The sequence below is a fragment of the Xiphophorus couchianus genome, chromosome 2, assembly GCF_001444195.1.
Source record: "Xiphophorus couchianus chromosome 2, X_couchianus-1.0, whole genome shotgun sequence".
Lineage (NCBI taxonomy): Eukaryota > Metazoa > Chordata > Actinopteri > Cyprinodontiformes > Poeciliidae > Xiphophorus > Xiphophorus couchianus.
Genome location: NC_040229.1, coordinates 26,084,637 through 26,098,087, shown reverse-complemented (window position 1 = coordinate 26,098,087; position 13,451 = coordinate 26,084,637). Strand labels below are relative to the sequence as shown.

Sequence of the window (13,451 nt, the reverse complement as noted above, 5' to 3'; positions counted from 1 at the left end):
TTGAGCGTTTTTGAAGAAAAAAAAATAACAGCAGTCAAACACCATGACCTATAAGATTAAAACAGCTCCGCCCCTGGGTCATTTAATTTTCCGTCCAGCATTTAGTGGTTTTTAAACTCAGCTTAAAAGACACATCCTCCAGTAAAACTTGCAATAATGCACTCTGCAAACCTTTGTGAATTTACACATACAGAAGAAGTACTTACACATACAGAAGCTACAGTATGTATGTGTCAGACTCCACTATAAAGCAGAGTTGTCAGATTCCACTTTATACTCTCATAGTTTGTATAAAAAAAGTACAATTTTATAAGCAGTGGTTTAGGGGATTTACTGCAAGCACTGAAATTAATAGCTCTGCTTGACTTTACATTGTGACTGAAATAAGAGGGCAAAAAAAGACGTCTCTCTCTAAAGCCAATAAAATTTTTGAATATATCTGCATTTCCCAAAATGGCAGTTGCAGTTCTATGTGTGATCTAATTACACCCCGACTAAACAAAAAGAAGCAAAGTCTGGCAGTCCTCTGGCACCTTTCAGACACCCAAAGGGAAAGAAGACCAACAGTGGAGATAAATTGTTTGGCCAGTCGGGGCAGCCTTTTGTCTCTCTGCTCTTTTCTCTGACTCCTAAATCTGTGGACATGAGGGAGAATTATTGGAATATTTGGGCAGGCCCGGTCCCTCCAGCATTTAGGGGAAAACAATCTGCTTGAGTAAGTGAGCGGGTAAAGGAAGGGATTTACCAGAAGAAAAAAAGGAAAGAAAACAGATAAGGAAGGAAAGAGAGAGCGAGAGGGAGGAATGCTGGTGGCAGTGGAAATGGCACAGATTTCGGTGTCATTGTGGGACGTCCAAAGGCAACGGAAGTGTTATCTCCTTACTCCCAGACCTCGGTGTTACTGCAGGCATGGCGAGTGAGGACGGTTGCTACAGAACGCGCATGCCATGCATGCAAAGAGGGATAAGCTACAAGCTCCTATTTATACAGTTGCAGGATCGCTTGAATGAGCAATAGTGGGGATAATAAAATGTCAACACAGGAACTGTTAGGATGATAGCAGTCGAGCATTAAATGCATGTGCGCCCAGCCGCCGCTCCAGGCGTTTAGATCAGTCATCGAGATCTTTATCGGTTTTCAGTTTTGCCTTAAATTTCCACGTGTTTTTATTTTGTCAGTGAAGTGAAGAAAGAACTTTTTATGTGTTTGAGTTTTTGTTTTGTTTTCACATTTAAGCATAAGGCAAGCCATTAATGGGTGTTGTAAATTTTATTTAACTACTTCAAAATCCTTCTGTAGGCGTAGCAAGGTATGGTGATGTACAATAGCCCGCGAAAATGTCCGAACCAATTGAATTTTTCCAATAGCCTGGCTCTCTACATGTTAAAGGTTTTGGGAATTTAAGCATTTAAGTCGCTCTTAAAATGATAGTAAAACCAGTTTTCATCATAAGTCGTGTCTTTCCATCTTACTTTCTCAGCCAGATTGTTTTGGTGAAATACTGAGTACTTTGTGGGCCAGAAAACTAACACAACTTTAATACCCAATCTCATATTGTGGTGGCAGTAACATGCTTTTGGAAGTTTTTGGGTTTTTTTCAGCAGAGAAAGAGAAGCTGATGATGGTTGACAGACAGACGAATGGAGGAAACTCTGTAAAGGCTAGAAAATCTTGAGAGAGAAAAGTTCAACTTTTTCCTTCCATTTCACAATTACTTGCATTTACTTTATTGTTTTTTGTAAAGAGATTATGTCTGTCATTGTCTTTTTGTATGTATTTTTTTTCTACCTGGCTGCAAAGCAAATTTTCCTACAGGGAGAATAACAAAGTGATACCGATACTGAATAATTCAAAATTTGTGGTTGTAAACGTGACAAATCTGAAAACGTTCAAGGGGAATAAGTAATTTCGCAAGGCACTGTATAATGCAAAGCAATTCCTCCTACTCGGATATGACCGTGATTGATTCACTTGTTATTCAGGAAGGTACTGAGGTGAAAAAACAGAAAGAACACAGCCATTATCCTGCCATCCATCGTTGTGTGGCAACAGAGTGACCCGCGAGCGCTCCGTTTAGGGATAAAAGGCGCTGCTGACTCGGCCAACCCTCTTTGCTTGGCACATCACGTGTGTCCGTGTGACAGGCCAATCAAGAAAATGGAGTGCGTTAATAGAGATGGAGATGGCTGCTCTCCCTGATGCGCTGGTGGAGCGCCCCCACATCATCTCACCTCCTAATAAACTGTTTTAATAGACGCAAGTCCTGTCAGCAGGGGCTGGATGGATGGGTGGGCTTAATGGCCTCTAAATCAATGTCGAACAATCTATGACTAAACAGTTCCATACGGTCTTTCCTTACGGATACCTGTGTGAAGAGCCTGCCCTATTTTCTATTCACACTAACAATTTAAAGCCGTTTTTTCTTTCTTTTTTGCAATAAATCTTCTTAATAACCCACTCACTTACAGTTTGTTTGTATTGAATGCAAAGCCTCTTAACATCCCGTCCCCACAGCGAAGCAATGTGCTAGCAGCGTTCTGCTATGCTATGCAAATCCTGAGAAACTGTTTGGCCAAAGCATGCCGTTGGGAAGCTTTTTGACCAAGCAGTTCTCCTTACAATACCTCCGTAAAGGGCCTGAAGTTGTTCTCCTGGCTTTTCTCTTTGTGAATCCCCTCTCTGACCCACTCACTCAGGTTGTTATTAGTCAATGCAAAATGCCATGAACACAGTGAAACACAGTTGTAGTTGCGTCATTTTGTTGGGGGTGATAGTAGCCTGATATTCTAGAGTAACTAAACCTCAAATCAACTGGTTCTGGAGATAAACTGTATAAAGTGGTCCCTGAAGGTGCTATTTTTTTGTTTCGTTATTATTATTATTAAAATTTGTTTAATTCTGCAATATTTGACCTAAAACTGTCCTGGTGCTGCCCTTTTTGGGTTGAATGTTGGCTACAACGTTGCAACTCGTTTGACGTTTACATCACAGCCCCATGCTCGGGTATAAAACCGTCCCACTCAGACACTCCTCTGTGGCATGTCAGGAGTGACAGTTGTGACCATTAATTGACAGTATTTCAGCTTTGCACATGTGTGATTCATTCGGAGCGTGGACATGGAGTGGAATGGGTTTTCTCTGCTCTGACTGCCGGTGGTTTGCTACAGGAAGTGGGAGGGGCTTTCTGAGGAGGGCTTGTTGCAGAGCGATGTGCGCTTCACATATCGTCACTAAAAATCTCGGTAAAACTGAAAAAACTGGATTTGTCGCTTATTGCTTTAAAAAAAAAAACATTTTAAGAATGATCTGAATGCTTCTTAAATATACTGAAAAAGTTTCTAAGTTGGCAACAGTGCTTTCCGTTGTCCTGACCACAACCCTGCGTTCAGCCATGACCCTCTGTCTCTCTTGGCTCCGCCCACTTTGGTGTAGTTTTTAAATGACAGTCTCAGGGCGGGGTTATGCTTTCAAAGGGGGGTTAGTTACACTTTAGGATCTGTGCTAAAGGATTTCTCGACCTAAAGTTATTCTCCTATTTACCGTCCCAAACATCTGTAGACTGTTTTTAGACACGTTTTCAGAACAACCAGTCCACACAGTGAAACATGGCAGTGGCAGAATCAGTCTGAGTGGACAAATTTTGACAAAGCAGTTCAATATCTCAACTGAAGGATGCCTGTAGGGAAAGCCAGAACTCTGATTCGCATTTTCATACTTTTTTTTTCTCAGTTATTTACACTCAGGCACATACTTTTCGACCTCTCCACATTGACTCTGTCCATCACAACCTCAGTCTTTCTTTCTCTCCCCTTCCCGTCTCTGCTAACCCCTCAACCCCCCCCCCGTGTTTTTGCTTCATGGCGAGACATTCATTCACCTGCGTGGCTGTCCACCGCTTACTCTCCTTCGGATTTCCTTTTTAACCTCTCTACGTCCCTGTTTTATTTTATTTGATTTCTTTTTCAAAGCTAGTGACAGTATTAATTAACCCCCCTCATTCATGAAGTGAAGGACACATGTACTTCAATAGTTCGCCGGCAATTGTCCGCCTGCGTCACTTATCAATGAGACTGCTGAATAGCTGGAGGCAGCGCGTATTGATGGCGCCGTGAAAGAGGACATGAATGCCACCGTCGTTGGCAGGTGTCGGGCTCTTAGCTCGCGGGGCGGTGGGTGGTTCTCTACCCAAGGACATGGAAGCAGAGTGAATGCCAATGCAAATCAATTGAAATTCAGTTTCAAGAGCTCTTCACGAAAGCATCTGGCACCGAACGTACTCAGGGGTGAACGTCCTCTTGTGCTCTCAGAGACACTGAATACAGTGAATGAATAATAAATTGCTAACGTCAAGGATGGCGGCGCTCGTCTCGCAGAAAAGTCCCTACGTTTAACCCGTGGTATGAATTGGGGCGAGGCCTCACAGCGTATTAATGCGGGCTGGGTTTAGTCAGCCTGACCTGTATTTACATGGGATTGCATTTGATTGCATCACATTATCAAGATTATTTTATTTGCCCTGGCAGTTTTTTTTTTTTTTTTCTGCCTGTGTGAAGGTTTGGCTTGCGGTTTAGGAACCAAGAATAGCTGTTGCTAAGGAAACATGGATTCCAAATATGAAGTCCTGATTGGGAAGAAATAAATAAAGGAAATCTAATAAAAGATATTCTTCAATCTACTCTAATCAAGTTTTAATAACTACGCTGCAGAGAAGGGTTTACGTAAGTCTGTTATATAAACAACACTGAGGTAGAGCTGCTGTGGTTACATGTGAGATCATTTTTGTTTTGTAGAGCAAAGACAAAGCAATACCAATGAATTCCTGTTCTGGACACTTGGATTTGCATTGAATCACTGACTGAAAGAGAGACGAGATTAATTCAAGGCCGCACAATCTTTGAGACGTACACAGTTGGGTAACAGGAGAATCCTGATGAGAGGTTACTTGAAAGCAATCTGTGCAGATCAGCAGGAATTCTTTTTTTTTCTTTAAGTTTGAAAGCAGAAAAGAAGCTAAAAGTTGGAGCAAAACAGGCGTGGGGGACAGGTTGGAGTCTTTTTGGTGAATAAAAGAAGGAGAATGCATGTGTCTTTTTAAACAGTTTTTGCTAAACGAGAACATGACTTCTACACATTCCCAGAAAACGTCCCATTAATCAACATTTCAACACTTGAGTTGCCTACTAACCTGCTCATAAGAATGTAAGTCTTATGGTGCAAAAGCACCATGAATGATCTGTGTAACTAGATTAGAGCTCTATAAATCTGGTTCTTAACCGTCTCCCTTTATATTCAATTGACAGCGTTTGACATTTATAGACCTACCGGATTCAGCGATTCCAAAATGTACTGCAATTACACTTTTTATTATTTTTAAGTGCAACAGTAGAATAATATAGAAGTTCAGCTTAAAGTATTTTTGTAGAAAATGACTCGTTTTCAACTTTTACAGAATTTATCTGGACAAAGTAATTTGCTCTGTTACAGATTCTATTTCTGATTTTCGAAGATAAATAACTTCAAGCAAAGATAACTTGAGTAAATACAATTTGTAGTTTGCAGTATTTTCATTATTCAACATTAAGAAAAAGAGAATGGTTAAAAATGGCACCCATGGTAGTTCCAAGGTAAAAGCCTTTGTCATCCAAAGAAAAACACAAAGGTCTATTTCACATATGTCGGAAACGAAAGACAAACATCTTGATGATCTGCACTACTGTTGGGCAAATATTCAGAGGACCGATGAAACAAATATGGAACTTCATAACCTGGTATGTTCCTATTGAATTAAAGCAATTCTGTTTCAACACCTTTATTTACCTTACTGATGATTTTCTGCAAGCAGTTCATGAAAACATGACATTTGAGATGAGAATATGACATTGGATCAATAAAAAAAGCAATTTTTAAAAACAGAAGTCTAGCCTTAAATGAAGGTATGCTTATTATCTGCTAAAAGGTGGATATTTTCAAAAGAGACTTTTAATCTGACATAAGAGCCCGTTCGGGATCTATATTCTAATTTCTTGAAAATGTCTGCGAGTGAGGTGCCGCTCAACATCAGAGGACATTTCCGGATTTGTCTGAACCACATTTCAAAGTTTAGTTTTGCAGCTTCCTGGTGTCTATTTACAGAAAAAAAGTCAAATATGCTAAAAGCTGGATGATGTGCTTGTTGGACCAGGAGAGGAGCTGCTGTTGGATGTCGAGGGCTTCTCTCGCAGCACATTGAAGATGGAATGGTGTAACTTTAAGTGCTCAGCGCCCCTCACGGCCCATCTACATGTCGACCTCTGTCTTCCTCTCATGAAGACAAATGGTCTTCTGTTATTGGTTCTGCAGGAGGCTTTAGAACCCCCAGGTGGCCGGAAACATCTCCTTCTAGCAATGCTCAAAATAGATCATATGTAACAGATGTCGTGACAGTAAGGCTGCTTTAAATATGTGCCCTTGATGCTTTGCTGACAACTGTGGCATTTATAGTAAAGCCACATTTGACAACATGGAAAGTCACAGTTTGTTCACTTTAGTTATTGTAGCATTGATTTTTTTTTTAAATCAGACTTAGGATACATCACAATTTACGTCTATACTAAACATAACTCTCTCTTTCTCTCTCTCTTTTAATTCTTTAGATATTGATGAGTGTGCTGAAGGGAAACATTACTGCAGAGAGAACACCATGTGCGTTAACACCCCTGGTTCCTTCATGTGCATCTGCCACACGGGCTACATCAGGATCGACGACTACTCCTGCACAGGTGAGCGCCTCCTCTGGCCTTCTGACAAACTGCATTCAGGATGAGTTGGCTCTATTTGCGGACTTTAATATTGTAAAACTTATGTGGACACTGTAATGCTCCTTGTTGATTTGGGGTGGGTTGTTTTTGTCTATTTTTGTTGATGTTTAAATAAAGTTATGAAAATTAAAAAAAATAAAAAAATTATAATTGTAAAACAGATGCACCAGCCAATAGCCCTGATATGTAGAATAGAAAAATACAACCTGTTTGTGCCGCAAAGGGGGAATTCAGGTGTAACAGCAGCACAAGGTATAAAGTTTCATACAAAAAAAATTCTTAAAGTGTTGAAAACAACATGTAAAAATAAGGTTAACAATATCAATGATAGCAGTTAAATAATACTATACTGTACAAGACTATAAAAGAATATACTGTGCATTTATTACAAATAAAAATATCAACATCCAAGGGACGTGCCGTTGAGTCAGATCACTTATTCACATAAACCCAAATATATTTATTTTTATTCGTTAAAATATTCAAAAATAAGGACTCAACAGTTTTCAACAAAAGTCAGAGGAATGTTTGGGACATATTTTTTTAATGCATGAATATGACGCCCTACCATTTTCTTTATTTTTATTCATTTTAAATTGACTAACTCTGCAGCTTTTAGTCCTGTCCTTGTGCTTATAAGTATGAGGATAAACAAATCGGTCAAAATCGGCAGCAATAGATCAGAACTCAAAGAAAAGCCAAGATCAATATTTACCACTAAAGACCTGCTTGGTGCATTTCTATATTCGAGTTAAAGCTATCAGATTATACACTTAAAAATAACTTTATTATCATTATAGAAGGGAAGATCTTTTTTCACACAGCATGGATCACTGTTGTATTGATGTCCTTTTTCAAAGTGCTTGTAGGAGAACAACATGAGAGAGTAAGAGAACAAGTAGAGACTGTGACATAGAAATCGTTTTGCGGCAAGCTGACATCTACCGTATGATGCAACGTGTGCTGAAACAATGTCGCCTTCTTTTAACGCTGAACATTTTTTTTCATTAGCGTTGTTCTCATGTGTCCAACTTCAAGTTTTTTTTAAAGACTAGTTTATAGTTGATGAGAACTTGAGCAAAAGTCCTCAGTCAAGTCCAGGCCACTTTGAACATGACAGACCATCCTCACTTTAAGCCTGGGTTTGTGCATTTTTGTGTATGACACAGAAAGAGAAAGTCAGTAAAAACCTCAACAGTGGGACAACGAGTGGAGACGGCAAAACCAGTTTGTTTTTCATTAAACATGAAACCAGAGTCTAGTTCAACAACTTTGTCGATAATTCACAACTATTTTTTTCTGGTTAAGCTGTAGATAAGCCAAGCTGTTGAATTGCCTTGTTGGATGTTTGCCTTGGTTATTCACGAGATAAACAGACCAATGTTATGTCAGCTATGCTTTTAACAAAACCAAAGCCTTACCATTTTTAAAAGGTTAAATATTTGGGAAAATTCATTCAACTGATGCAGGAGAAAAGGGGGAAAATGTCCTACAATAAATGATGGCAGGCTTTCTGTCTGTTGAACCATTTCTGTATTGATTTGTCCATAATGTCCTTTTCATGTTGTAAGACACATTTTTGATATAATATGATTTAAATATGTTCATGATGTCATGCACTCTAACAACGTTAGAGCCTTTGGAGGAGAAACAGCATCATTGACCTCCCACCATACTTAAGAGAAGGCATGGAGTGCTTTTCTGCAGATGTTTATTATTGTCACTTCAAATCCATTTCAGGTCTTTCCTGCCAAAAAGCTTAACCGTAACTTCATCTGACCAAAGCACATTAGTTAAAGTCTGAATTGAGTTTGGCAAAGCCCCCACACCTTTATTTTGTAGGGCAAACAACTGATGACTGTCCAGCATTGCTCCTAAACAACCAGCAGATAGCATCTATTGGTTGTTATGGAGACTTTGTGATCTCAAGATGAAATTCATTGCTGCATCTCTTCTAACAGTGTTCTAACAGTCGGTGAAATATTAAGCAGTCTGTACATAAAAACAGATCGCAACAGCTGCTGGTAGGTTTATACCTCAGCTAACTAGAACCGCCGTTTCTAGTTAGCTCTAGTTACTCTACATAAAGTGATCTTTATCTAGATCTACGCATTCTTGATACAGATTGCGTAGATCTGTCTACTCCAGGTGCCTGTTAGTTCAGTTGCTATGACAACGGTAAATAAAACACAAAAGGACGTTAAAAAGTAAAGTATAAAGTGAGGGAATTGTACATTTATTTAACAATATCATTAGGAGTACAAATGATGATGATGTCAAATATTATATTGTTGAAAAACACTTTTTTTTTAACATGGTAACCATTAATATTCAAGTTCAATTATTTCTCTAGAGTTAAACTTTTCCCAAAGCAGAGTAAGAATTAAAATTAGTTTTATTCAACCACAATGTTTGTTTCTGGTAGTAAATGAGACAGACACCACTCAATAAAGCAATGTAAAAGCAGGATCAATTTTGAAAAAAAGAAACTGTCTGTTTTTGCTTAAATAGTATTTAAAATGTAATGCTGAAAACAACTTGTCCTTCTTATTCGTCGATCACATGTCAACAATCAAACCCTTTTGAGAAATGCTAGCCAACTTTTTTCAAATGTTCCACTTTTTACTGAAGTTTTCCTCTTTGCTGTTGAAAGACCATTACCCTAATCTTTCGATCTGTCTTTATCAGATTCAGAATAGAATTTACTGCAATCCATTCAGTGCTTTTTACATACCATTTTTACTGTATTTATTTTTACAGAAAAACACCTGACAGTAGATTTGGGGTCACGTTAAGACCATTACGGTGAATTATCATTGCTTCCACAGAGTACTGGAGAACATAGCCAGGTCTCCATGGCCCTGTCAGACGCTGCAGATTTCCATCAACAAGCTTTAGCAGAACTGTCGTATTTTATTGTAGGTAGTCTAAAAAAATGTCTCCGTTCAACGTTAGCGGATGATTGAAGCTCTGCTCAAAGTTCCCTTTTCAACTGGGCTCTTTCTGATATCACTAGAATGGGGTTATTATGTGTTACCTCAGTATTCTGCCTGGCAAAGCTGTGTAAACTGATCTGAATTTTTGCAGAGATTTATTGTGAGTCACTTGGAAGCTGCTGGCAACATGTAAAATCAGCTTTCTGTAAGGGGAGAAAGTCACACAAATAAGCAATGTCAGGATTAGAAAGCAGTTGGGCTTTTATGTTCTCCCAAATTCAAACTAGAAAAACTACTTTATTTATCCCAAAAAATAAATAAATGTTGTAGAAACTCATGTCATCTAAGTATCTTCAAAGTGTCATTGTGGACGGTGATGCTGGAGGCATTAAGGATCTCGGTCAGTTTTGCGACAAACGTAAAGAGGCCTCTGACTGAAGCCTGAATTACGATCCCAAATATCAGGACTTGGGGTTGTAGTTCAGGTATTAGTTGCACTTTTGAGATGCTGATCGGCCGCTCCCATTTGTGAAAACCATACCTTGCTGCCACGGTTACGCATCATAACCCAACTATCCCAAAGTGAAAAATGTACAAGCAAAAATCCTTCCAGCAATATCCAAAACCAGAGGGGGATAATTGCCCCAAAACAGCAATTCCTCAACCAACACAGTTCTGGACAAAAGTGTTCATAAAGGACAAATCAGAACTAACATGCAAAAAATGCAAAGTTCATGTAAAGTTAAATCTGTAAATAATAATAATAAAAAGAAGGTCTGAGTCAGCATGATGTAATCTCTCCGTCCTTCAACAAGAACGTCACAATGTCACCCTCCGCCCTCGCGCTCTCAGCCCGGGGATGTGCAGCTCCACTTGCTCCTGTGCAGCTGTTTGCAGCTTGTGAAACACGATGCTAAGTAGCTCCCTGTGTGAGTCATCTCCGAGGAGGGCGGCGACATGCTGCGTTTCCTCCGTGCCTGTAATTAAGGAAGCAATTTACACCGATGCAGTCTAACTCAGCGGCAGCGTAGCGAGGGGACCTGCTGCCGCCTGTGCTCGGTACTGGATGATTTAGGCCCGCAGAACTTCCCGCAGTGCATTTGGAGTTCGAATTACAGCTGCTAAACTAGACAAAAACGACAAACAGCCATACAAAAATGGAAAAAACAAGCCCTTCTTTGAAGAGTTTCTCTGCTTGGGTTTCAGTGGAAATCAGAAAATAAAGAACCTGGAAATGCAAACAGAACTTTTACTTAAATAATACATTCTTTGACTGCATTTTGTTCTTGGGAGTTATTTAATTAGTGAGTCGTCTTCAGGCGGGCACCGTGCCTCATGCCATTTCACTCACCTCGTTTTCTCAGCTCTTTTTTTGGGCTCTGGGCAAGGTCTATTGTTCTACTCATTTGTCTTTCTTTCACTGTGTGCTCCCTCTCGAAATCCACAATGAAGATTAATTCTCCCAGAACCTAGGGGATTAAACTGTGCCACTACATTTTATATATTTTCCCATTAACAACGCCTTCACGGCGCCGCAGTGAAACACACAGCGACGTGTCTCTTTATAAAAGTCGTTTTTTGTGATTAAAGTGAGTTTTTTGTGAAAACTTGATGTAATTACTTTTCTCATCCCTGCCTCGGTGAAATTGCTGTTGTGATGTTCCAGCTGGTTTATTGAACTGAGCTCTCCCACCAACACAGCACTGCACCTCTCTTCTGACACATCATTAGAGTGATGCATTATGGGGGAAATTAAAATGAAAGCAAAAAATACAAGGGCTTGCGAAAGTATTCATACCCTTTGAACTATTGATCCATTTCATCACTTTCCACCGAGCAAACAAGAAATTATATGGCTTTCTGAAAGGAATTTAGAATATACAGCATAGCAATTCCTGACATGTGGATATGCATCTAAAAACACTTTTTACTGCATGAAATGGGCAATGCGGCGTTTTTAAAGCAGCAAACACTACTGCCTTTCCTGACACATGCCTTTATGCAGAGGGTTGCGTCACCACCATAATCCTGCTGGTAGTAATTGACACCAGAAATAGAAGCGTGCCGTAGCAATAAAACACCTGCTTGTGTCGGAAGAGTCCAGTGGGAACAGTGATTCCTCTAATTTGCCCGCAGATAAAATATTACAACGGTAGGGAAACATTAAACCGCCGCCCCCTCCAGAAGCTATCGACACTGTGCATTCGCATGATTTACAAAAGCCTTTTATCATCTGCAATGACTTTCGCCAATTAACAAACAGCCGACTCAGCAGAACGGCGCCTCCAGTATTGACTGCCGTTTCTCCACGTGTGTTAGGAGTGTTGCATGTGGGCCGGTGGCCCGAAGTAAGGAGGATTAAGTCGACCCCAGCTCATTTCATGGATGAATGTTTATACGTAGAATAGTTGTAAAGGATTGATCTGCACATTTAAGGCACGGTGCCCTGGTTTTTATTTCTGCTCAACCTGTGGGGGACGTTTGAAAGCCCAGATAGAAGTCTAAATTTTACATCCAGATAACTTGTAGGGAGATACAAGTTATAACACTCAAACTTAAGTGTTATAGTTTGATAGATATTTAGATAGCTATCTAGACACATAGATACATAGCTAGCTAGCTTTGTATCTAGATCTTTGTTTTCGATTTCTCCCTAGAATGGCTGAACAGGGCCAAAAGGCCCTGAGTCCACCCTGACGACTCTGATGGCTCAAATTAGCATTCTTCTTCAATTGTAAATGTGGCCGTTGACCGTCAGGCCAGAATGTAGGAATGTGAATAGTCCATGTTGGGGGTGGGTATCTATGATACCTGCAGGAGATCAGATCTCCTGTAGGTAGTGCTCTTCAGTTTAGTTTTGAAGCATACATGAAGTGTTTTTGGAGAGATGTGACCTTTTGCAGCTGATCCATGATGTTGTGCTGCATTATCCAGGTCATTTTGCCAAATGTACATAGAGTTTGCAAAACATACAATCTGTTTCAAAAAATATGCAAAGGTTTTTCTAAAAGAAATGAGTAATGTTTCTCTTTGAAATAAAGCTAAGAGGGTATTAATTGTGTTGATCCACCTCAAAAAAATCATGCAAAAAGTGTAAGCAAAAGAGATCTGGGAGACTTTGCACATGCAAATTTGCATGCAGCCTTTTGTGCTGTGGAGGATAAATAGGTGACTGCTTCACCTATTTAGTTCACAAGAACTAATGGCATTTATTTCAGTCATAATCTTGCGGGGGGTGACCAAGGTTCCATCACTATGTGACAGCTGGTCAGCAAACCTGGCAAACATGATTGACATGGCAGCACTGAATGCACATGTGCTTTATCAGGCATGCATTGGGGTGCAGGAGAGACGGGTGGACTTCCTGGTTGAGCTTGCAAAAGAGTTCGGTAACTCTCATGTGAGTGAGAAGAAGGCACACAAGGAGAAACTGCTTCGGCAACAACCTTCCACACCCAGCTCAGGCAAAAGGGCGAAGTGTCAGGTCAACCATCGATGCAGGATGCGTGTCCTGAGGCCGAAACATCATCAGTGACCCCTCACACCCCCACCATGGACTGTTCTCCCTGCTGCCCTCTGGAAAGAGGTTCTGCAGCATCCGGTGCAGGTCCACCTGGTTCCGAAACAGCTTTTTCCCACTTGCCATCAGACTGCTGAGCTCTTAACTGGACTGCACTCAAAAACTGGTCTCCACTTTATACCTTGCACATGTACAGAG

At 40.2% G+C, this 13,451-nt stretch overlaps 1 protein-coding gene across 1 annotated transcript in view; it reads left to right on the top strand.

Annotated features, from left to right (window-relative positions):
- The window catches only part of nell2a (neural EGFL like 2a), a 105,580-nt gene that overhangs the window by 48,616 nt on the left and 43,513 nt on the right, over positions 1-13,451 (top strand). The window contains exon 13 of the mRNA XM_028044393.1: positions 6,633-6,758. Coding sequence (XP_027900194.1) covers positions 6,633-6,758 — 126 coding nt within the window. The remainder of the gene's footprint in view (positions 1-6,632; positions 6,759-13,451) is intronic.